General features: G+C 39.6%; 1 protein-coding gene and 1 long non-coding RNA gene across 6 annotated transcripts; both read left to right on the top strand.

The window, feature by feature from the left end:
• Positions 1–1,147: 1,147 nt before the first annotated feature.
• LOC120434008 lies at positions 1,148–8,097 on the top strand. Its single transcript, XM_039601364.1, has 4 exons — positions 1,148–1,318; positions 7,158–7,353; positions 7,433–7,659; positions 8,029–8,097. The coding sequence occupies exons 1-4, from the start codon at positions 1,148–1,150 to the stop codon at positions 8,095–8,097; spliced, it is 663 nt and encodes a 220-aa protein (XP_039457298.1).
• Positions 8,098–18,802: 10,705 nt separating this feature from the next.
• Positions 18,803–21,122, top strand: LOC120439126. 5 transcript variants are annotated; one of them, XR_005612394.1, is made up of 7 exons: positions 18,803–18,867; positions 19,131–19,204; positions 19,323–19,397; positions 19,641–19,889; positions 20,123–20,199; positions 20,778–20,828; positions 20,963–21,122. It is a non-coding gene; the product is annotated as an uncharacterized LOC120439126 (long non-coding RNA). The 5 variants fall into 5 exon arrangements; XR_005612396.1 differs by lacking the exon at positions 19,323–19,397; XR_005612392.1 differs by having other exon boundaries at positions 19,131–19,397.
• The last annotated feature ends 1,439 nt before the right edge of the window (positions 21,123–22,561 follow it).

The following is a 22,561-nucleotide window of genomic DNA, read 5'->3' as shown; positions in this document are numbered from 1 at the left end:
AAAGATCACAGCAACAGTCGCCCCGAGGTGCTTAAACTGGACAGCTCCCCTGATCCCGTTGATTATAGGAAGTGTCAGCACCTTTCATAATAAGAGCATGGAAATTATGAAAAAATTCTAGAACCACAGATAATCATGCTTCCATCAGATAACATGTATTTTAAATGTGAAACATAGAGACAGCGAACATAAAGAAGAACATAGACATGACGTTAGTTTTGTGGTTTCAGGCCTTCAGAGTCTGCTGCCATCTACTGCTATTACTGGGTATTAGCAAATGACAACAAGAAAAAACCTGTAAACTACTTAATGTCTATATGTTGTGATAAGTTTATAGTTAGTTATTCAGAGTTAAAATGTTTTTATTGTTCATGAAGGATTACCAGACTGAAAATACATCATATAAACTCTTACACATTTTTCTGTATCTCTCCCACATGTGATGAATGCCTGTTACTGGATGAATATGAACATTCTTTGTTTAAATGTGACTCTTTGTTGGGGCAAAATAAACAAAAGGAACTCAATTGTTATCGAATGTTGTTCCACATTTTGCTTTAAGATAAGTTTCTGGATCACATCCTACTGCCTGCTGAGGGTAAGGATGGGTGGGTTGGACATTCTTTCTTTTATTCCCAGTTCTAGGAATGTTTGAAATATGGGAATGAAAACTAAAATAACTGGACAGCAGCAGGAGACTGAGCTGCTATTCAGCTGAAGGCTGCTGTGAATCCTAAATCTGTTGTTTTTTATGTTTTGTTTTTATTTGTTTTTGTTTGCCGAACAACAAGCAGGCCACTATCAATCCAGCAGATCCCTTTAACTTCCCTCCAATATTAACCGCTTTTAATAGGCAGTGTTGGGGAGCAACGGAATACATGTACCAGTGTTACGTATTTACAATACAAAATATGAGTAACTGTATTGCATTCCATTACCATTTAAATAGGTGATATTCAGAATACAGTTACTTTGTTGAACTAAATAGAATACACGGCGGTCACTTCCTGTTCCATATGTTAGGCTATCCCCTCTCTATGCCTTCTCCAATTTTTTTTTTTTTTTTTTTTTTGATGGGGTTTGGTTTTTTTTGCCTGTCCCGTTTGGTTCTTTAGCCATCAGAATTATTGTCTGAAGGCGAAGAAAGATGCCCAATGGATTTACTTTACCTAGACCCAGGAGACGTTACCCTTTCCCCTGGGGTGGAGACAAGCAGATTGCCCCCGGCTCAGTAGTAGCAGGGAGGCCCCGCATCTCAGACCCCAACCGGACGGCCAACACCTCCGCCCAGCCCCGATGGCTAACAGAGAACGGGCGTGTGTGAAGACCCCAAACCTCCCTCCGCCTGCTCATATGTAGTTCTAAATTTAAAACATGAGAGAGCAGCAGGTGTCAGCACAGCCCCTCCCGGAAAACCTCAATGTCTACATGGATTTAAAATTGAGAGGTGGGCACCGGCGCCAGAGGTGAGTTTCAATACACAGACCTTCCTCTGGACGCCGTGTAACGTGCCCACCCAAAAGGCCCTATATGTAAGTGTTATGAGAGTGTGGGTAACATGGATGTCTAAGTTGTGGAATTAAATTGAGGCACAGGTGGCCAGAAGGGGGACAGAGGGAGAATGCCCCCCCTGCACCCTGGTGACACATCTGCACCCCAAGGCCCTGCATGTGTGGGTGGGTGTGGTGGAGCGGGAAGAGGGAGGCAGTTCTCCCTTCTCCAATTTTGGCGATTAAATGCAGTTTAATGCAGGCGCAGGTTTAGCTCAGTTGGCTGAGCATGTATTTAGTCATATATCACATGGCTGAGAGCGGCCATCCCATGTTCAAGTACAACCCAGGGCTCTTTCTTTTTTTTTTTTTTTTTAAATTCTTTTTAAACTAAATTTTCATCTGGGATTAATACAGTTTCTCTGATTCTGATTACTGGAAATCCAAACAAAACAAGCAATAAAGGCTCTAATGTAAGTGTCCTGTTAATGTTGGTGGCATCAGTTACACAATGGACCCAGAGCCAGCAGTGCACGGGCAGGAATCCATTTCCGACACCACTTCATAAGTAGAATGGGATGGGCGAAACTTCAGTATCTTCGATGTACTATTGCTGTTTGATTTTTATTACTATTAATGATGAATGCTCGTCACCGAGGTTAGACTGCAGACTGTTAGGCTGTATCTCAATACTCATGTACATGAGTCCGTACTCACCTTTTCACTAGTCCAGACTTCGTAAGTTCACACGGGAGTCCCGACTTCCTAAAAACGCAGCACAACTGTTCTACAATTGGAACGGGAGTGTACTTACTGACATCACAGCTGTTTTTATTTTTTTATTTCACAGCTTTGGAAGTGAAGACCTTAAATGTTTCAAATGAAATGACATCAACACAATCAAAATAAGACAACACAAAGAACTTTAAGTTATTGCTGAGATTGAGTAATACAGTTCATGTTTTCTATCAGCTCTGTGTGACCTTTAAGCAGGAAACGTCCTTTAAAAGTCATCAAAAAACTGATTTATAACCATTTTTGTTTCAGCTATAAAGAGACCCATGTCACACCGTCTTATCTGAACATTATTGGGAGATACTCACTGACTCTGGTGTACAGTTGCACATGCTCTGTGTGTGTGATGTAGTTTCACTCAGACACTTTCAGCTGGATTTCTGTCATATTAACCTTGTAATAGCATGCAGAGTTAATGTTTTGAGGATTTGCAAAAAAATATCTGGTAGTATGAGAGCAGAAAGAAGAGATCTCATGGCAGCACCTCAGCCAGAGTAAGACATGTGGTCTGATCTCGTGCATTCACACGGTTTCTGTCCACGTGTCAGAGATTAAAACACAGAGAAGCTGGAACCTCTTGGTACTGAGAGCAGGTCAGTTATCAGATACAGAAAAGAATGAAATACTTGCCTCTATCAACCTAAATAACATAAATTTATTTATTTTAATTGGAAAAATGGGGTGGTTGATAAGACGTTGTAAACAAAACTGCTGTCAGTTGTAGATTTTGCTTCAATCCAAGCCTTTTAGTTTCAGCATTTAAATTTTCTTTCTGGTTTGTTTCAACCAAAAACTGAAACTTTCTCATGGTGTTCGGTGGAGAAGAAGCCACGACTCTTGAGACACAGTCAAAGAGAAAGAGGAAGATGAAAAGGAGAAGGACGAAGACGAGGGTTTTACTGTGAACTGATCTCAGTGTTGGTCTGATATCATTGAGCAGCAGGATGGAGGAAACATCTCTGCTGTGTCTGCTCTGTAAGTTCACTCTGTGTTTTTCATGCCTCTGCTGTCTTGTTGAATGTGAAACTCTGAACTAACCTGAGATTAATTTCTCTTTAGTTCTGATCTCACTGCTGAGCTGCACCACAAACCAAGGTCAGTAACCTTCTTCTGTCACACTGTGAACCCGACTCACTCTCAAGAGCCTGCAAGAGGCTATTAAGAACATGGTGAAAGAAAATGTATAAAATCAGATCAGTGTTATCTCACTCTTATCACACTCACTGACTGTCTACATGATTTATGTTTTATTTAAATAAGTGACTTAACCCTTTAAGGCCGGTCGGAGCGGGCACGCTCCGTTTTGCTTAACTATTTTTAAATCCCGGTAGCTCTGCAACCACGTAAGCTAGCGCAATAATTTTTTTTGCATATGAAACCGGAGGAGTTGTACTTACATCTTATGCCATCAGCTTGTCCTAGGTCACGGTTTCCTTCCACATAAAGTTTTACAAAAATTGCATGAAAAGCACTTGCAGCAACAAAAACATAATATTCCAGAAACACGCTTTGCCGATCTAATCAGCTGTTCGTAACACTTCCTACGTTGGAATAGATGTCAGCGCGAACTATCGCATGTCCTCCATTACCTGCCTGAAACCGGAAGTGACGTCATTTTCGCGGAAATGTACTTGTTTTTGTTTTTTTTTTTACCTTCAGAGCCCTATAAGCCTATACTGGTGTTTTTAAAAGTTATGTTTTACTTTATGACTTTCTGTATCGTTTCTGGGATGCTTAGAACTCAAATTGCACTGCTGGAAATAGTTTATTTTGATGCATACAGGGAGTGCAGAATTATTAGGCAAGTTGTATTTTTGAGGAATAATTTTATTATTGAACAACAACCATGTTCTCAATGAACCCAAAAAACTCATTAATATCAAAGCTGAATGTTTGTGGAAGTAGTTTTTAGTTTGTTTTTAGTTTTAGCTATTTTAGGGGATATCTGTGTGTGCAGGTGACTATTACTGTGCATAATTATTAGGCAACTTAACAAAAACAAATATATACCCATTTCAATTATTTATTTTTACCAGTGAAACCAATATAACATCTCCACATTCACAAATATACATTTCTGACATTCAAAACAAAACAAAAACAAATCAGCGACCAATATAGCCACCTTTCTTTGCAAGGACACTCAAAAGCCTGCCATCCATGGATTCTGTCAGTGTTTTGATCTGTTCACCATCAACATTGCGTGCAGCAGCAACCACAGCCTCCCAGACACTGTTCAGAGAGGTGTACTGTTTTCCCTCCTTGTAAATCTCACATTTGATGATGGACCACAGGTTCTCAATGGGGTTCAGATCAGGTGAACAAGGAGGCCATGTCATTAGTTTTTCTTCTTTTATACCCTTTCTTGCCAGCGGCTGTGGAGTACTTGGACGCTGCGTGTGATGGAGCATTGTCCTGCATGAAAATCATGTTTTTCTTGAAGGATGCAGACTTCTTCCTGTACCACTGCTTGAAGAAGGTGTCTTCCAGAAACTGGCAGTAGGACTGGGAGTTGAGCTTGACTCCATCCTCAACCCGAAGAGGCCCCACAAGCTCATCTTTGATGATACCAGCCCAAACCAGTACTCCACCTCCACCTTGCTGGCGTCTGAGTCGGACTGGAGCTCTCTGCCCTTTACCAATCCAGCCACGGGCCCATCCATCTGGCCCATCAAGACTCACTCTCATTTCATCAGTCCATAAAACCTTAGAAAAATCAGTCTTGAGATATTTCTTGGCCCAGTCTTGACGTTTCAGCTTGTGTGTCTTGTTCAGTGGTGGTCGTCTTTCAGCCTTTCTTACCTTGGCCATGTCTCTGAGTATTGCACACCTTGTGCTTTTGGGCACTCCAGTGATGTTGCAGCTCTGAAATATGGCCAAACTGGTGGCAAGTGGCATCTTGGCAGCTGCACGCTTGACTTTTCTCAGTTCATGGGCAGTTATTTTGCGCCTTGGTTTTTCCACACGCTTCTTGCGACCCTGTTGACTATTTTGAATGAAACGCTTGATTGTTCGATGATCACGCTTCAGAAGCTTTGCAATTTTAAGACTGCTGCATCCCTCTGCAAGATATCTCACTATTTTTGACTTTTCTGAGCCTGTCAAGTCCTTCTTTTGACCCATTTTGCCAAAGGAAAGGAAGTTGCCTAATAATTATGCACACCTGATATAGGGTGTTGATGTCATTAGACCACACCCCTTCTCATTACAGAGATGCACATCACCTAATATGCTTAATTGGTAGTAGGCTTTCGAGCCTATATAGCTTGGAGTAAGACAACATGCATGAAGAGGATGATGTGGACAAAATACTCATTTGCCTAATAATTCTGCACTCCCTGTATGCTGTTTTGTTTTTTTTCAAATTTGCATTATAATATTTATTTTCGTTTTTCCTGCAGTATATAAAAATTGGTGTATTTCAAAAATAAAACTATGAAGACACTCAAAATAAATTTTCTGTGGTGGGAAACTATTTTGTGCAACTTTTTTGTATTTACAGTTTTGAGGGATAAGCCTCTTAAAGTTCTCTAACTAGAAATATATGTTAAAAAAACAAAAACGATTTTCAATTTTTTGTAGTTTATTGCACTTTTTTGCAATTTATGTAATTACTATGCACTTAATGCATACATATTATTAAAATTTGGGCTATTATGGTTGTATTGATGTATAGCAACTTATAAATAAATAATATAAGCTCTGGCGGACTTGGTTCTATGGTAGGTCTTAAAGGGTTAACTTGTATCCTTGATGGGGTGCTGGATAATTCTCCATCCAGGCACTCTATTGTTCTGAGGGTGCACTGGGAACATCTGGGAGAGACCTCACTCCACAAAATTTCAACTCCCACCTCCAGCATTGGTTTGATTGCTTTATAATGGAGGCTGGGGGCACTGAGCCAGAGTGGACAATGTTCTGCACTTCTATTGCTGAGAATCCTGCAAGGTTGTTGGCACCTGTCTCTGCAGTAATCCCATAACCAGATGATGGACACTGGAGCTGAAGGGAGTTGTCATGCAGAAGGAGTCTTACCGGGCTTGTTTAGTCTGTGGGACTCCAGAAGGAGATAACAGGTATTGGCAGGACAAAAACTTAGGTATAAGAGTTCAGTGGGACAATGAAACGTGACTTTTGGTCAGCGTCAAAGCGATTCTGGCAATTATCAGATGATGGAGAGGGAAGCGGTATTCTACAAACATTGTTTATAGTGTTGTTGGCAAGCTGCTAACCTTGACTGGGATTGATGAGATTCACCCTGAGCTCCTGAAGGCTCTGGATGTTGCAGGGCACCTCTAGGCTGCCTTAGGAGCATGTTGATGTCCCTGGGAAATTTCAGCTAAGAGTGCTTCCCCAGCAACCCAGATAAGCAGCATGAATTGGATGTACAGATGGAGTTGTATTTGATATGAAAATATATGAAAATGTAACAGCAGTAAATGCTAACTCTTAAAAAACAAACATTGAAAAAAACAAAACAATGAATAAATATTCCAGTTATTCAGTTTGTTTCAATATTCAATTTTCCTGAGAAACATGACTTTTCCTGCCTTGCCTGCACCACATTGCCTTCTTTTGCCCAAATTTCAAATCTCCCTAAAAAAGGAAAGTTTAGGCGCTCATTCATTTATTGAGATGAACAAGAGATATTTAAAATTTCAGAGTCAATACATTTGTGAACTTGGCTCTGTTCTGTAATGTGTTTCAGCTTCACCATCATGGGCCACAGGTTTGGGTACTCGTGTATTGATTCAACCATGCAAATCACACGCAAATATTATATATTCTCCCCCTTTCCTCACAGCTCGTCTGACTGTGAGTCCCAGCAGCTCTCAGTTCTTTAATGGAGACTTTGTGTCTCTGAGCTGTGAGGAGGACGACAGCTCTGCTGGATGGACTCTGAGGAGGAACACAAGTAAAAAACAGAGGACTCAGTGTGGAGATGGGTGGGGAGAACGTGCTGGTTCTTTCTGTAACATCAGCTACATCTACTCATGGGACAGTGGAGTTTACTGGTGTGAGTCCAGAGAGGGTCCCATCAGTAACATGGTTAACCTGACAGTCACTGGTAAGCTGAGTGTGTGGAGTTAGTGTTGATGAAGCTGTGTGTAAATGGATGAAATGCTGTAGTTTGTCTCTGTGTTGAGGTGGATCAGTGATCCTGCAGAGTCCTGTCCTCCCTGTGATGGAGGGAGATGACGTCACTCTGCTCTGTAAAACAAAGACCACTCCCTCCAACCTCCCAGCTGCTTTCTATAAAGATGGCTCCCTCATCAGGAAGCAGCCTACAGGTCACATGACCATCCAGCATGTTTCCAGGTCTGATGAAGGCCTCTACAAGTGTAACATCAGCGGTCATGGAGAGTCTCCATCCAGCTGGATCACTGTCACAGGTGAGGAGCTTCACTCTGATTAAACCTCTAATTTCATGCACACATTCACACTAACAACTAGGATTTTCTCTTCAGATAAACCTATACCGACGGCTTCACCCACCACAACAGCTTTGCTTACATCCACATCGCTGTCCACCATGACAGCTCCAACCCCTGGCTGCTTCCTCTGCAATCCTAATTTCAGACTGGTCCTCCACCTGGTGGTGTTCTGTCCATATTTGATCTCCACTCTCCTCTTGGTGTCTTTATATCAACACAGAGCCAAAGGTAACACTGATCAGTCAATATGCTGATGATTAATTCCTCTCTTTGTTTAAACTCTGTCTTCTCTTGGCCCACCCCACCAGGCTGAGCAGGGACTGGATGATGACTGTAATTACAACATCACTGCCATCAACAAAGAGCACCACATCTGAACCTCCCTTCCTTAACTTAAAATTAAATTTCTACTGATGTTTCGAGCTGTGAATCAATTTGTTGCTTTTCCTGCGTGTTTTTGTAACAATTAAGTTTTTTGCAGTGTGTGAGAACATCTGCCAGCACAGACACCAAAAGTGAAGGAGGACGTGCTCTTTCTGACGTTTTTGGTGTGCCAACAGCATGTGACTGATGTTTACTCACACGGTAACCATATTTTGTGTAATAAACTGATTATCTTTGTTAGTCCTCAATTGTTCATGTTAAATTTGTGTATATGACACAGGGTTGATGAAGACTGTGGTTTAGATGGAGCTCTGACTGAGGTATCTCTCAAAGTGGAGATGTGGAGGAGGTGGATTAAATGAATTAGTCTAAAAAGGAAAATGACAGAAGAGCACTGAGATTTAAACCGTGCAGAGTGGCAGCTGATTGGCTCAACAAAAGGTTAAAAAGAAGATGATTGGAGAGTAATGATGTCACTATTGAGACTGACTGTGTGCATGCAGAAGTTGCAGTAAGCTGCAGTACCAGCAGAGGGAGAAATTTTATTTCAAGCTAACATGAAAATAGTCAATGGCAAATCTTTAACCAGACATTATCAAAACATTAAATAAAAACACATATTAGCAGCTTAGCTTAATTGTTTCTGGCAAGTAAGGTCGCTAAAATGTAATCGTGCATTATTTGCTCACTTCTGACTACTTTTTATTACAAATGTATTCTTCTCCTATCTGGATTGCAAGTTCTGGATGTGTGTCCATTTCACGTTTTCTCCTGGATGCAGTTAGTGGGGTTAGGTTTACTGGTGATTCTAAATTGCCCACAGATGTAAATGTGAGTGCAAATTGTTAAGCATTTAACCTATATATTTAGGTCAAGTATTAGCCACAGTTATATCATAAGTTTATGCCACTTGTTGTCAGTGTTGGGGAGTAACGGAATACATGTACCGCCGTTACGTATTCAGAATACAAAATATGAGTAACTGTATTCCGTTACAGTTACCGTTTAAAAAGGTGGTATTCAGAATACAGTTACTTTGTTGAAATAAATGGAATACACGGCGGTACTTTCCTGTTTCATATTGTCGCGAGTCAGGATTGTTTGGGTTTGTTTGACAGCTACATTCTATTGTTCCAGGCGGCAGCGTTACGGTTGCCATGGTTACAGGGTGACGCGCTCTCTCTCTGCGTGTTTCCTGGGTGAGAGCGCTTTTTTTGTTGTTGTTGTTGTGCTAAGCTAAAAGGCAGAATGCTACAGGCATGGCTCTAAAGCATGTAGCCTGATGGGCAGTGTAGTCCGTGCTGCAGGGAGAATGGGCTGCCATACCCGTTATGTGTCTGTGAGCGAGGGAGGGAGAGAAAGGAAAAGTCCGAGCTGTCACGGAGCAAAAACGGGAGCTGGAAGCATGTAAATATAATAATAACCCCTGCAGCCAAGAAGAGTGCCTGAGGAGCCCATTTGTAAGTAAGCTATTAAGACTCGACTGTACACTGTGTTCGTGTTTTCCTCCGGAAAAAATAAGTTCCGTTGGAGAAGCCTTTCAACGCCTCTCTCTGTCTCCCGCAAGCAAAGTTGACCCAGACAACAAAGTAAAGCTAGTTTTCGGCTACCAGCCCGACAGGGAACCGGACGTATTAGCCAGAGGTCCCTTTACTACGTTTCGTACTACGTACCTTCAGTAACAGTAATAAATCACAGCAATAGGACATTCATGTAGTTGTAAACAGCATGATAATATATTAAGTATTCCAAAGTATTCAGAATACGTTACTCTCATTGAGTAACGTAACGGAATACGTTACAGAATACATTTTAGGGCATGTATTCGGTATTCTGTAGTGGAATGCATTTTAAAAGTAACCTTCCCAACACTGCTTGTTGTATGAGCATCTGTTAATGCATACTCCAGGGTTAATGTGTGTGTTAGGGTGTGGCTGCTGCTGTTATGTAAGTCACCTAAAAGAGTGGTTATAAGGAAAGGTGGAGAAGATAGAACTAATGCTGCCATCTACAGACTGGGTGACTTAAACACACTGAGTGTGGATGTAGCTTATGCACAGTTTGAGGGTATTGTAATTTACTTCACTGCATTTTCTTATTGTTCAATAAAGTTTTTGAGTTTTTGATGGTGCACCTACAGTCTGAGCACATGATGAAACCTCAGATTCAGACAGCAGCAAAGTGCTATACTGGAGGGATATGATGGGGCCTCATAATTCAAGACCTTTTACTGTATGAGGCAAGAGGGGGGAAATGTGGGAGCACAATTTTTTAGGGAAGGCAGCTGTTGTAATGGTGAAACTCTGTAAAGCAGATCAGCTCAACTGCCTCACTGGAATAGGGTTTTCTTTACAGCTGTCTTCACTACTACAGTTAGTGACATCATTCTTTGAACGGAAATAAAGAAAAGTACAGTTTCACATATAATAAATTTTAAATGTAAATACAAAGACTTAATATATCCTTTCAGCAACTTTGACAAACAAACAAATAGTTTAAAAATCTATCATAGAGCAGCACTATCACATTCTATTGTAATCACTATTGGAGCTTACGAAGTCAAAGTTTAGGTATGTATGTTTATGCATTAATTGAAATAACGTACCAAAAATTGGTTTTGATGGTTTCATGTAAAACAAAGGTGTGCTGAGAGAGACTTCGTGCAAATCCTTCTCTTTACATGTTACCTTGTGATTAAAACTATTGTTCCACTTGTCTGGGAGCAGCTGCACAGTAAAGCAGACAGGCTCGCAGCTAACACCTAAACAAATATTTCAAGTAGAATGAAAAGCTGCTGTGTCACATGACTTCTGTTCAAACAAAAGGTGGAATGTATACATGTTATCTATGAACTCGGCTTTCTAACGTCTCCTTTAGACACAGTCATGTTTGAACTTGAGCTGAATTTTTCCACAATGGTATAGACACACAATATGTTTGGTGTTTTGAATAAAAGTGATAAACTTTTTTGTGGGCTGATTAAAACCTGCTGTGTGGACAAAATTCTACATGGCAAGAATCTAATTCAAAGGAAACATGTCTATAGCTCTGTTTTTTTAGATTCACATTTACATTTATTGTAGCACTGTTGCCTCACAGCAAGAAGGTCTTGAGTTCAATTCCACCATCAGGCCCGGGTGTTTCTATGAGGAGTTTGCATGGTCTCCCCGGGTACTCTGGCTTCCTCCCACAGTCCAAAGACATGCAGTTAGTGGGGATAGGTTAATTGGAAACGCTAAATTGCCCATAGGTGTGAATGCGAGAGTGAATGTGAGTGTGATTGGTTGTCTCCTGTCTATGTGTTAGCCCTGCGACAGACTGGTGATCTGTCCAGGGTGTACCCCGCCTCTCGCCCTAAGACAGCTGGGATAGGTTCCAGTGCCCCCCACGACCCTGAAAAGGATAAGCGGAAGAGGATGGATGGATGGATTTTTGTAACACAGTGAAAGAATAAGGATCTCTAATGCCTGGATTATTGGTCTTGACTGTATTACAAACTGCTGAGAAAATGCTTTGAGCTACTTGATTTACAGATGTGTCCATATCCTTTCAGTCTGATCCACAAACAGTCAGTCAGTACAGATGTGTTTATTTATTTGAGTTATTTGTTAAGCTATGTTATAACATTACTTTTATAATTAAACTGAATATCTGAAAATTTAAAAACAATTAAATAATGTAGTGGAGGTCACACACACTTATGTGGTATCTTTCTCTTACCACAGTGTAATTCTGGAACTACTGTCTCAAACCTGAAACTGCTTAGCATATTGTTTCATTTTGGCAAAAACATGCCCAACAAGAGACAAGGAGGGCAGGTTACCACCATGATATAGCGGAGGAATTGGCAGTAAGCAAAGGACTGAGCTGGCGTAAGTATCACCTCCGTGATTGCCTCTGATGGGTTGCAGCTGGAAAAAACAAACGAGGGCCCAGGAGGGGCGGGCACAGGAAAAACGCAGGAGCTAGGCGGAAAAACACCAGACACTTACCCGGGTCATGACAAAAGCTGAATTGCCATTGCTGGAACGAGCCCAAATGTATAACATGTTTTAACACATCACAGCATCCCTCTGTGTTTACATATAGACTCAAACTGGTTACATTTTCATTTGTAATGGAGCTGTAAACCATACTTGCCAACCTTGAGACCTCAGAATTAGGGAGACATTCAAAAGGGCTGTTCGTTATATGGGTCGTTAAATACATATACACACAAAAATCTTGACAGTGTTTATTTATCAGACAAAATAATTTAAATTATATAGCTGTCCAGTACCTGTGGAATAGATGGTAGTCATGGTTCAATATTTGCAGGCAGCATACCCCTTTCCCTTCGAGATGTCCTGGACGATATCAAATTGTTTTTCCCAATCATTTCAGAACTTGCACGCATATTTCCTTCTCTTATTGGTCATTGTCATTTCTCTTCTGCTTCCTCTTCCTTTGTTCTGATTCCCGCGCTTGACTTCGAGGTCTCACCGTTATTATTGTCCAGCCGGAACAGGAGCCCAGTTAATGATATTTTTGTTCCCAAATTTGGACATCCAGCCACTAAAATTACTTTTTCTGTTCATGAATGCAAGTTAACAACTGTAATTTGGCATCAAGGATTAGTTTGCTTTGTTGTAAAAATAAAATAATTTTAGGGCATCTGTGACATAAACCTTACACATTACACTACCTTACACTAAATTTGTGTGTATAAGAAAAGTCGCCATTAACACTTAGCCATGCGGGCGGGCGGTGTGGACACCCAACATTGTGAACATGATAACTTGAGAATGTGGTGATGTAGGATTTTCAAACTGATAGCATAGGTGCATCACCTGAAAGTCTCCTAAAAATGTCAGATAAGTTTGAATGACAGTGACCTCGAGGTCAGAAGTCATGTTTTCTGAAAATTTTGGGGTTTTTTTGTGACACTGTGTGAAATGTCTATAACTATTCATCTCTTTGTTAAGTTTGGTTATCCTCATTTGCTGTTTTCTGTCTGTACACCTACAGGTACAAAGAAAGCATATTAATCCCCCCAAACACATTTTCACTCTAAATAGGCTATTTATGCATTTGATCATTCAATTATTAATTACCGTCTTTACTTGTATGAGATAGGTGGAGTGATACAAGATGAAAATATAAAACACATGTTTTGTGTCTCTGTCTTAGGAAGCAGCCTTGCTATGACACATGTTACAGCTGATGAATAGAAAGCATCTAGTTCTGCCTTTGGGGCTGATGGAAATAATATAATTGTTATTTATATTAAAAAAATGTTTTCAGCTCACCCAGTGCAACACATTGCCCTCAATCACCTAATTAGTCAAAAGTCCTGTTGTTCTAAAAATATTCTGATTAAAATATGAGACTGAATGTGTGGAAGGTGATCCAGCTGAAAATCTTTTCCTGTAATGTTTAACAACTGGATTCAATGGGGATATTTTGTTATTTTGTTACGTCCCTCTGCAGCCTCTAATCTCTTCAGTGGGTTCAGCTGTTGCTAATTGACCACACCCAATCAGGTGTGGATAAAAGGATACCTGAGGCAGGCTTTTAGGGAAGCTCGCTAGTCTTTGCCTTGGAGGTATCAGCCATTTTAGCCAACCTGCTATGTCATTTTAAGATAAAACCTCTTCTCACTAACATTCTCGTATTCATCTCCTTTTTTATGTTGCGGCTTTTGAGCCGGGACGTAACATATTTGTAAAGCAAGTCTATAAAAAAAACGATTTATTTTTAATCAATTTGAATATTAAAAAGTTAGTTTCAGTAGAAGCAACCAAAACACTACGGACATAAAGCACTTCCGTAACACTTTGCCAGAGGGCTGTAAATTAGATTTTCATGCATGTCTGTATTATTGTTTTCAAATTATATATTTGCAGTTGTTTTTTATTTAACACTCTCTCATAAAAACACAAGGTATACTATCCAATTTGTCATAGATCTACTAATTGGAGCCTTTGTCTTAAAACAATACCAAGGATCATGCAATAATCAGACAGCTACAACAAAAAGAAAATATGAAACCCGCATGGACTGTTCTTGTTCTTTGTCACGAAACAGCAAGACTAAACTTTAATAAAGAACTTGGAAAGAAGCCATATGAATACTGGGACTAAGAGAGATTTGTTTTGCTTTGAGGTGTCCCAGCGTAGTTAGTATTAATTCCTGATATGGAATCAAGGAGGTGGGATCGAGTTTATAACTAGTTGCCTGAATACAACAAGTGCACTGTAATTACAAGTATACCAGAATAAATACTGACGACTGCCAATAACTTCCAGTTTTGAGAAGGCAGGGAAAAAAGGGAAATTCTAGTATGGTATCAATCAACAGGACACCGTGATAAATCACAAAAGTTCCTGAAAAAAAAAATAAAAAAAGGAAACAGAACTAAAATGTGAATGTGTGGGAGTTGAATACAACACTTTTATAAATACAAAGAGATAACAATAAAGAAGTAGCGCTGTTGGCAGGTAGCTCACCTCTGTGTTAACATCTGGGCGGTGCTTCTCTGCTATATAATCAGGTGGTTTCTCTTTTTTTCCATTCACTCCTTTGTCTGTCTGGGATCTGGTGTCCTTGTTAGTGACAAGCTTTCAGTGCATTTTAAGCTGGTTTTCAGTCGAGATTTCAAAGAAACTAAAAGGTAAGCTGCATATCTTGTTCTCCTCACATCCCGCTCATACACAGTGATGACTTTATTACATTTGTTTTCAGCTCATATCAGACAGCACATGTGCCCTGCTTCAAGCTGCAGTTGTGATAAAGCATCTCTTTATTTTTTAGATAGTGAAGCACAGTCAGAAGCAGCCTGAGTTTGTTAAATTTGGTTAAAACAAAATTCCAGGTCTGTACCTTCCTCTGACTTTTTGCTGCACCCATTCAAGCAGGGGCACGTTTAAAGTGTGGGCTGAGAAACCTTTAAGAATTCCCTTAAAGTTAATTCAAAAACTGACAATAAAAGACAAAGCCTGAAATGCATAGGCAGAAACACTTACAGTCACAGGTTTAAACTGTGATGATGTGCTCTATAGAGCACATAAGTCTGCAACATGTCACACTATGACACTTATCGTTCCGTTCTTGTTTGTTACTCTGCCTTGCCTCTTAGGTAAGCAATAGGTCTGTAGTATGTATGTGTTTCTAATAAGTTTGCAAATCAACCAAAATCTGACAGTAGTGCAGCATACACAGTTCTAACAATTTTAACAAGATCCTTAACACCACCAGCTGACATCCAATCCCAGAGTATGACAGTTATTCCTATTATTCATTTCAGTGTACAAATGCTGTATTAATTTTTTTTAAATTTTCTATGATTATTTTTTATTTCACATAAAAGAGGGCATATTAAAGCATTAGGAAAAATACACAACTCAGTGCTGCCACATCAGGATATTATGCTATAACAACTTGTCCAAATTCTTCCATTTTAATTGTGGAAAAAAAATAAATGAATAAATTAGTGCGGTCAGCATTAATCTCGTTAAAATGACTTTAACGTCATAACCGTGTTAACGCGACAAATCTGTTAGCAAGTTAACGCGGATCGGCCATGCGTGGGGCTGGACGACGTCGATCCGCGTCATTTTAACGAGATTAACGCTGTCAGCACTAAAATAAATACAAATAACAGCTGGATAGGATGTAACAAGGGTGACATCACAACAGTGAAAGCTTGCTCCTTCAACTGCACATTCATGTCCCAAATGTTGGTAAATCCAACGTGTTCAAAAAAAACAGTTTAGATAGGCAGAGCCATAATAAAATTACACATTAGGCAATTTAAGAAAATCATGAAGAGTAGTTACAGAAAAATATAACCTCTTAAAATGTTACAGTGAAATCAGAGAATGTAACTTCAGACTTTGAAAAGCTTTTGAGTATTTCACTACATATAAATAGAATGAGCTATTTAAAAAGTCGAGTACAAATAAGAAGCGCAAATACTGTAAGTGTCCTGTGATCACAGCTGGACTGTCCATCGGGCATACCGCGCATTTGCCCGGTGGGCCGATGTGTTTTTTGTTTTTGTAACGGTATAAACAATTAAAGGTGGGTGGATTGGCCAGTGTCTCATGATGGACTCTGGGCTGGACCATTTACAGCTGAGGAGGTCAGATGCACCCTCCCCCTTGCTTGGGCAACGGCTCTGAAAGCAAGCTTATCACAGACAAAGAGAAGAAAATGGTACTGAGGTGAAAAGGAACGCTATTTGTCTCATACTTCAAGTAGAATGAAAAAAGACACAAAGCTGAAGTTATTCTGTGTCTTTACGCTGTCAGCTGCCTCTTCTTCTCTCATTCAATAATGAAACTGATCAATGATCAGCTGATCGGCTTTTCTCTCTTGTTTGTTTATCGCCCACTTTGCGCCAGAAAGAGGAAACCGCCGGATGTCGCGCTAAACAACAGCAGCACGTTTAAGCTTGATCAGCTGTTGAATTTATTTAATATTAATTTCTAGTATCAGCTGATGTTTGCTGGAGCCACAGCTGTAAAAGCTGCTGGTCATGATATCGGTTTGGAAACATGAACGTGAAACCAGGAAATGTCCTTACTGAATCATAGAATAGAGTAGAATTCAACTTTATTGTCATTGCACATGTCACAGGTACAGGGCAACGAAATGCAGTTTGCATCCATCCAGAAGTGCTTTAGCCATAATATAGATATATTACAATATATATTAGCAATAATATAGATGTGTAAGTATATTACAGAAATGGGTCTATTATGGTATGTTATAATGTACACGGTATGAAGTATAGTTATAGAATATTCATAACATAAGTATGTACAGGCTGTAGTGAGTACAAGCTATGTACAGGCTATAAATATGAAAAACTATACAGAATATGAAATAAAAACTATACAGAAATATGAGATATACAGTTATACAGAAATGTGAACTATGCAAGTTATAAACAGTTGTAGGATTAAAAATTATTGTATGTACAGAATGATTATTTACACAGAACTATACAGTAGTGCAGTTAAGATAAGTGAGATATGTGGATAATTTCTACAGAGGCTATATAAAGTGCTAGTGGTTGTGAGTGGTGTGTGTGTGTGTGTGTGTGTGTGTGTGTGTGTGTGTGTGTGTGTGTGTGTGTGTGTGTGTGTTTTCAGTCCATGAGTTTAACGTGGGTCAGATCAGAGCTGAACAGGTGATGGAGAAACAGGTTTACCTTTTAGGTGACATGAATGAGTTGAAGGGAAGTTATGAACTGTTTCTGAGAGACAAATAACACCAGGATCCTTTTCTGAGTAGCTGACAGCTGGTAACTGTGCAGGGGCGGGTCTAGCAAAGTTTTGCCAGGGGGCCAGGTAGGGCATTAACAGGGAAAGGGGGGCACAAAGTCCAGCCCTGCCTGTGATGTGACATTGTAAATACTATGGTTAAATTCAATCAAGGATCAGAGGTGAGGTGGCAATCTTAGGAGTAGAGCCTTGTAAATAAACATCATACAATGCTCCTCTCTCTGATTTACTAGAGAGCACAGTCTCAATTTTTTATATAAGATGCAAATGAAAGATATGCCTGTGATGAATGGCAATGCATGGTGACAAACAGAATCAAGAAGCTTTAAGGCGAATGTAGCATGCATATAACCAATATCATAGTCCAGCGCAGGCAAAACTGAAGATTGCACAATGATCTTACATCTACATTTGTGTCTATGCAAAAATAAAATCTCCATGTTTAAATTTCTTAACAGATGCTCCACATGGTTTTAAAAAGTGAATGTAGCTTTCAGCCAAAGTATTAATACACGTTTGATTTGGCAAAAATTTTCTGCTGGATGCCCTTCCAGACACAACCCTCCCATCCCACAGGTAGTGCGATGCACGTGCAGCTAAAAGAGGTGTTTCTGTATATACACTGAGAGACAAACTCTGCCATGCCTACACAGCAAGCTACCAATCTCGCCTGTTTGTCGCGTGATTTGAAGCAAGACTTGGATTCTCACTGGATGAAATTAAAGAATGACTTTGGCATGCACTGAACAACCATTCAAATTGAGGAAAAAAATAATTTCTAAAAAAGTATATTAATGAATAACAAATCGCCAAGCTGAAGGATAAGGCGCATCTCTCAGCTCCTGTGTGAGGGCTGTGCTGGAATTTTTTGTTAACGACATTTTGATGGTTGTCTTGCTGTTTTAGCCATGCAACCGATTGGCGACCTGTCTGCGTTGTACCCCTCTCAGTCTGTGACCTTTGAGACAGGGACCAGCACAATCGTGGCCCAGACCCAATTTTTTTCATGTGGTAATCAGTCTATGACTTGATGCAGTCTGTCACGACTGGGGCGGCAGTCGTGTGGTTGAATGAATGAGGATCCAAGATGCAGATGGCAGTGGAGATGCGAGTGGAGCTTTATTTACAGCGAAAAACAACAAAGGTGAGGGCAGAACTAAACATAAACCTAAACTGGGTAAAACTAACAAACAAACCAGATAACGTAATGACACCGAGAGATATACAGAGATAGCAGATGAAGAAAGCTGGGCAGAGAAACACAGAATTAACACAGAGAATTCACTGGGAAACACAGACAACGCGACGAGGAGCACAGGCAGACACGCAGTATAAATACACACACCAGGTAATTAGGAAATGGCAGACAGGCGGGGACACAGCTGGAACTAATGGACATAACGAGACACAAACCTACAAAGTGAAACAGGAAACTCACAGACTGTTTTACACAACCAACTGGGGACACGAACAGAACACAGAGGAGAGACACAGGTAGGGATGATAGAAACACACAACTCAAACCCTAAGAACAAATACAAAATCAGAATAAACTAGAGAAATGATAATAATAAACTTAAAGCGCTGGGTCACTGACCCAGGACCATGACACAGTCAAAGCTATAGGGACTATCTATACAAAAGACTTGGATGTACAGGGAGGCTACGTGCAAAGAAAAAAAAAATTGGAGACAAATTCTTCTACTGTCTATATTTAATGCAACTTCTCTTTCTTCTGCATTAATTATACAAAGCAGAACACCTGCTTTGAGTCATAGCAGGGAGCAGCAGAGATGGACATGAGCATGAGACACTTTGTTGGGGTTATTCTGTAAGTATTTTCTGTGAATGGCAATAGTTAAAAGACATGAAGTGCAGAAGCGCTGTTTAAGTGGTGTGTGTGTGTGTGTGTGTGTGTGTGTGTGTGTGTGTGTGTGTGTGTGTGTGAGTGAATGAGAGAGATTGTTGACTATGAGTTTGATTTTCAAAAGAGTTCAGCAATGCAGTCAACATCACTTTACAGGGTATGTAGAATTTTCTTCCGTGTATGTCAATCGTTACAACATTTCATGAATATTTCTCCCAATACTCTGTATGTTAAGCAATTCTTTTGTGGAAAAACAAGTAAAAATGTCACATCTTCATGCTACAAGACATTTGTGAAATCTATTATTATTGTACATAAGCATTTTAAGGTTTGTTTGTTTTTTTCTTAAAGCCGGCACCAGCTGATCCAGTTGAAACAATATCATCTGACTGTTTTTCAGATTTTTATTCTGGTCCTCTCATGGTGATCCCTGATGATCCTGTGAAAAAGGGAACCTTCGTTAGTCTTAGCTGCAACTTGAGAAGAAAAAATATCTTTCCCAGTGTGGCTTTTTACCACAATAACAAACTTATCCAAAATGACTCCCGAGAGGAGCTGAACTTCTTGGCAGTGTCAAAGTCTGATGAAGGTTCCTACAAGTGTCAGTACTCAGGAAAAGAGTCACCATCGCGTTGGATGTCTGTTAAGTGTGAGTAGCATTGAAACATTATTTAAACATGACTTTTTTAAAAACATTTTAATGTTTGAGAAGGAACTCAGTCCTCATGTATTGTATAAGCAAATATGTATAGCAGATAGAAATGTGTGCCTGTTTTAAGCACTGAAGTAATCTTACTGTTTTATCGTTTATTAAATTATATTTTGTAAAAATGTCTCATATAAAATCTGTCGATTCTGTTTGGTTGTTTATTATCACACTAGCTGCTGTCGGACCTGAAAGCTCTTCATTTCCTGTCACAGCCAGAATGAAAGTCATGATTGCAGTCGCCTTCATCCTGGTCAGTACTGAAACCAGTTATTATTACCATTTTAATCTGAACTGAGGCTGAGTTAGAAGTCAAAATTAAAAGCTCGGAGAATGTCATTGTGGATCTAAATAAAGCATATTTAATGGTGCCAAGAGAGGAACTGCATTAGTTTTGCATGAGGAGGTCAAGACTGACAGAGAAGTATGTGAGAGTGGTGGAGGACATGTATGAAGACAATGAGCGAGGTGAGGAGTAGTAACAAATAGGTTCAAGGTGGGGGTGGAACTACATCGGGGATTGGATCTGAGCCGTTTGTTGTTTGCAGTGGTGATGGACAGGCTGACTGATGAAGTCAGGCAGGACTCTCTGTAGACTATGATGTTTGCAGGAGACACTGTGATCTGTAGTGAGAGTTGGGAGCAGGGGGGAGAGAGCCTGGAGAGGTGAAAAAGAACAGACTAACAGATAGACTCACAGTATGAAAATATTGCATAGTTCTGGATTTATTCATACAATAGTTACCCGGTCCATGCACTTATATTTGAAAATGTGACATTTATTAAAACTAATATCTTTAAAATAATTGTTGCTAGATTTTTTTTATTTAGGTAATGCTGCTGTCTATGAATCAGTAACACAAATGGAAGACACTGGAGAAGGTACTGTATATATTTTGAATATCAAAGAGCAATTCGAGATGTGAAGGTTTTTTGACTAAAGGATTTCAGGTTTTGGAGGATTTGGTTCATCATGACATCCTTAATCTCTTTGTCTTTATGTGGATGTTTTACAGGTCAGTGAGGAGAGCTGACGCAACAAAGCAAAAAAGAAGCATTTTGTGAACCCACTGTTGCTCCTCTACATGCTTCGTATCTTCCACAGTTAGTTTGTTTGAAGATAATACAACAAAATGCCGACTTCATAGTCTCTTTCAGCACAAATAAAACAAGAAATAAAAATTTCAGGCTCTAAAATCACTTGTTATTTACATTAAAAATGTTATATAATGTTCCATGTAGTAAGAAAAAGCTGAAATAAGCAGTCTTGAGTGACTGATAATGCAGATTTATATAATGTAGCTCTGAATAAGGATTGTCCATGATGATTACAGTGTATTACTAATGTTACCACAGATAAAGCTCATAAAGGTAACATGGATTTTAAGTTTTACTTTAAAGCCAGTTAACACTGCCAACAACAACAAAAAAATGTAAAAAAAAAAAAAAATATGCCAAAGCAACAGTGGCCTGTTGAACTGCTTGCTTCCTCTTTGCTTAATTAATATGTGATAACTGACACATACGTCAGTGATTCTCTGAGAGTTGGTCAGGTCTAATACGGCACACTTACACCTTTGCCATCGTTTGGTTGGTCAGTAGTGTAATATCAAGTACACGTACCTTCTCCTCCAACATCGGTGTCTGACCTTACAAATGATCAAAAATTCCCATAAACGTTCTCCTAAACCTTGTGGAAAGCCTTCCCAGAAGAGTTGAAGCTGTTATTACTGCACAACTGACATCATATTAAATCCTATCAAGTAAGAATGGTTTTATAGTCAAGTCCATTGACAGACTAATGTACAAACTTTATTTAACTGAAGTTTCAAAAGTACTTCAGGTGCTACATTGGATTAAACAATCCCTGCTAGTTTTTTTTCCTGTCCCCTCCACCCCCAAAAAAGAGTGAAACGGTAGATTCAGGATATGTTTTTTTTTCTGCCGTTTTGTTTTCTTTCTGTTCCTGTGCTTAAAGACCACAATGAGAGCTTGTAAACAACAGCTGGAAAAGTTATGAGGCATTTCAAACATGCTGGAGGCTGGTATAGCCTCATGCAGATCTAAACATCAATTTAAGGGATTAACATTTAGAATCCGTTAAATTCTCCTGTGCCTTAATGACAGAGCTAACGCCAGATAGTTAATTTACAAAACCAACATTTGTGCCGGATTTCTTCCCAGGCTATAAATGAGCTTTAAGTGAGCTTAAACCCCACTAAAATATTTCCTCTTTTTCGGTCATTCTGACTAAGCTGCTTAAAGCCACACACACAAATTCACACAGCACGTTTAATATCAAACTACCAGTGCAGTGTTTTTCCTCTCATGCACACTCCCACATCACTAATTTCTCTGTAGCAGTGTTAGGTGCCATCTGTATTGTCTGTTCAAATTTGAGTTTTAAACTTTTAAACTGGTCACAATAAATGACACGCTTTTTGTTCCAACACTCTAAAAACTAAAACTGACATTTACTTAAAATTTTTGAGGCAGCACTTTTACACTTAAAAATATTGAGTAGATTGGAAACCAGTCAAATCTGTTCAATATACTTGATCAATTAAATAACTAAAGCTTAAACATATTAAGTTGAAATGAATAATTGTAGTTGT

Source organism: Oreochromis aureus, linkage group 3 (genome assembly GCF_013358895.1).
Source record: "Oreochromis aureus strain Israel breed Guangdong linkage group 3, ZZ_aureus, whole genome shotgun sequence".
Lineage (NCBI taxonomy): Eukaryota > Metazoa > Chordata > Actinopteri > Cichliformes > Cichlidae > Oreochromis > Oreochromis aureus.
The sequence above is the reverse complement of the archived record's forward strand: the minus strand, read 5'-3'. Positions and strand labels throughout refer to the sequence as shown.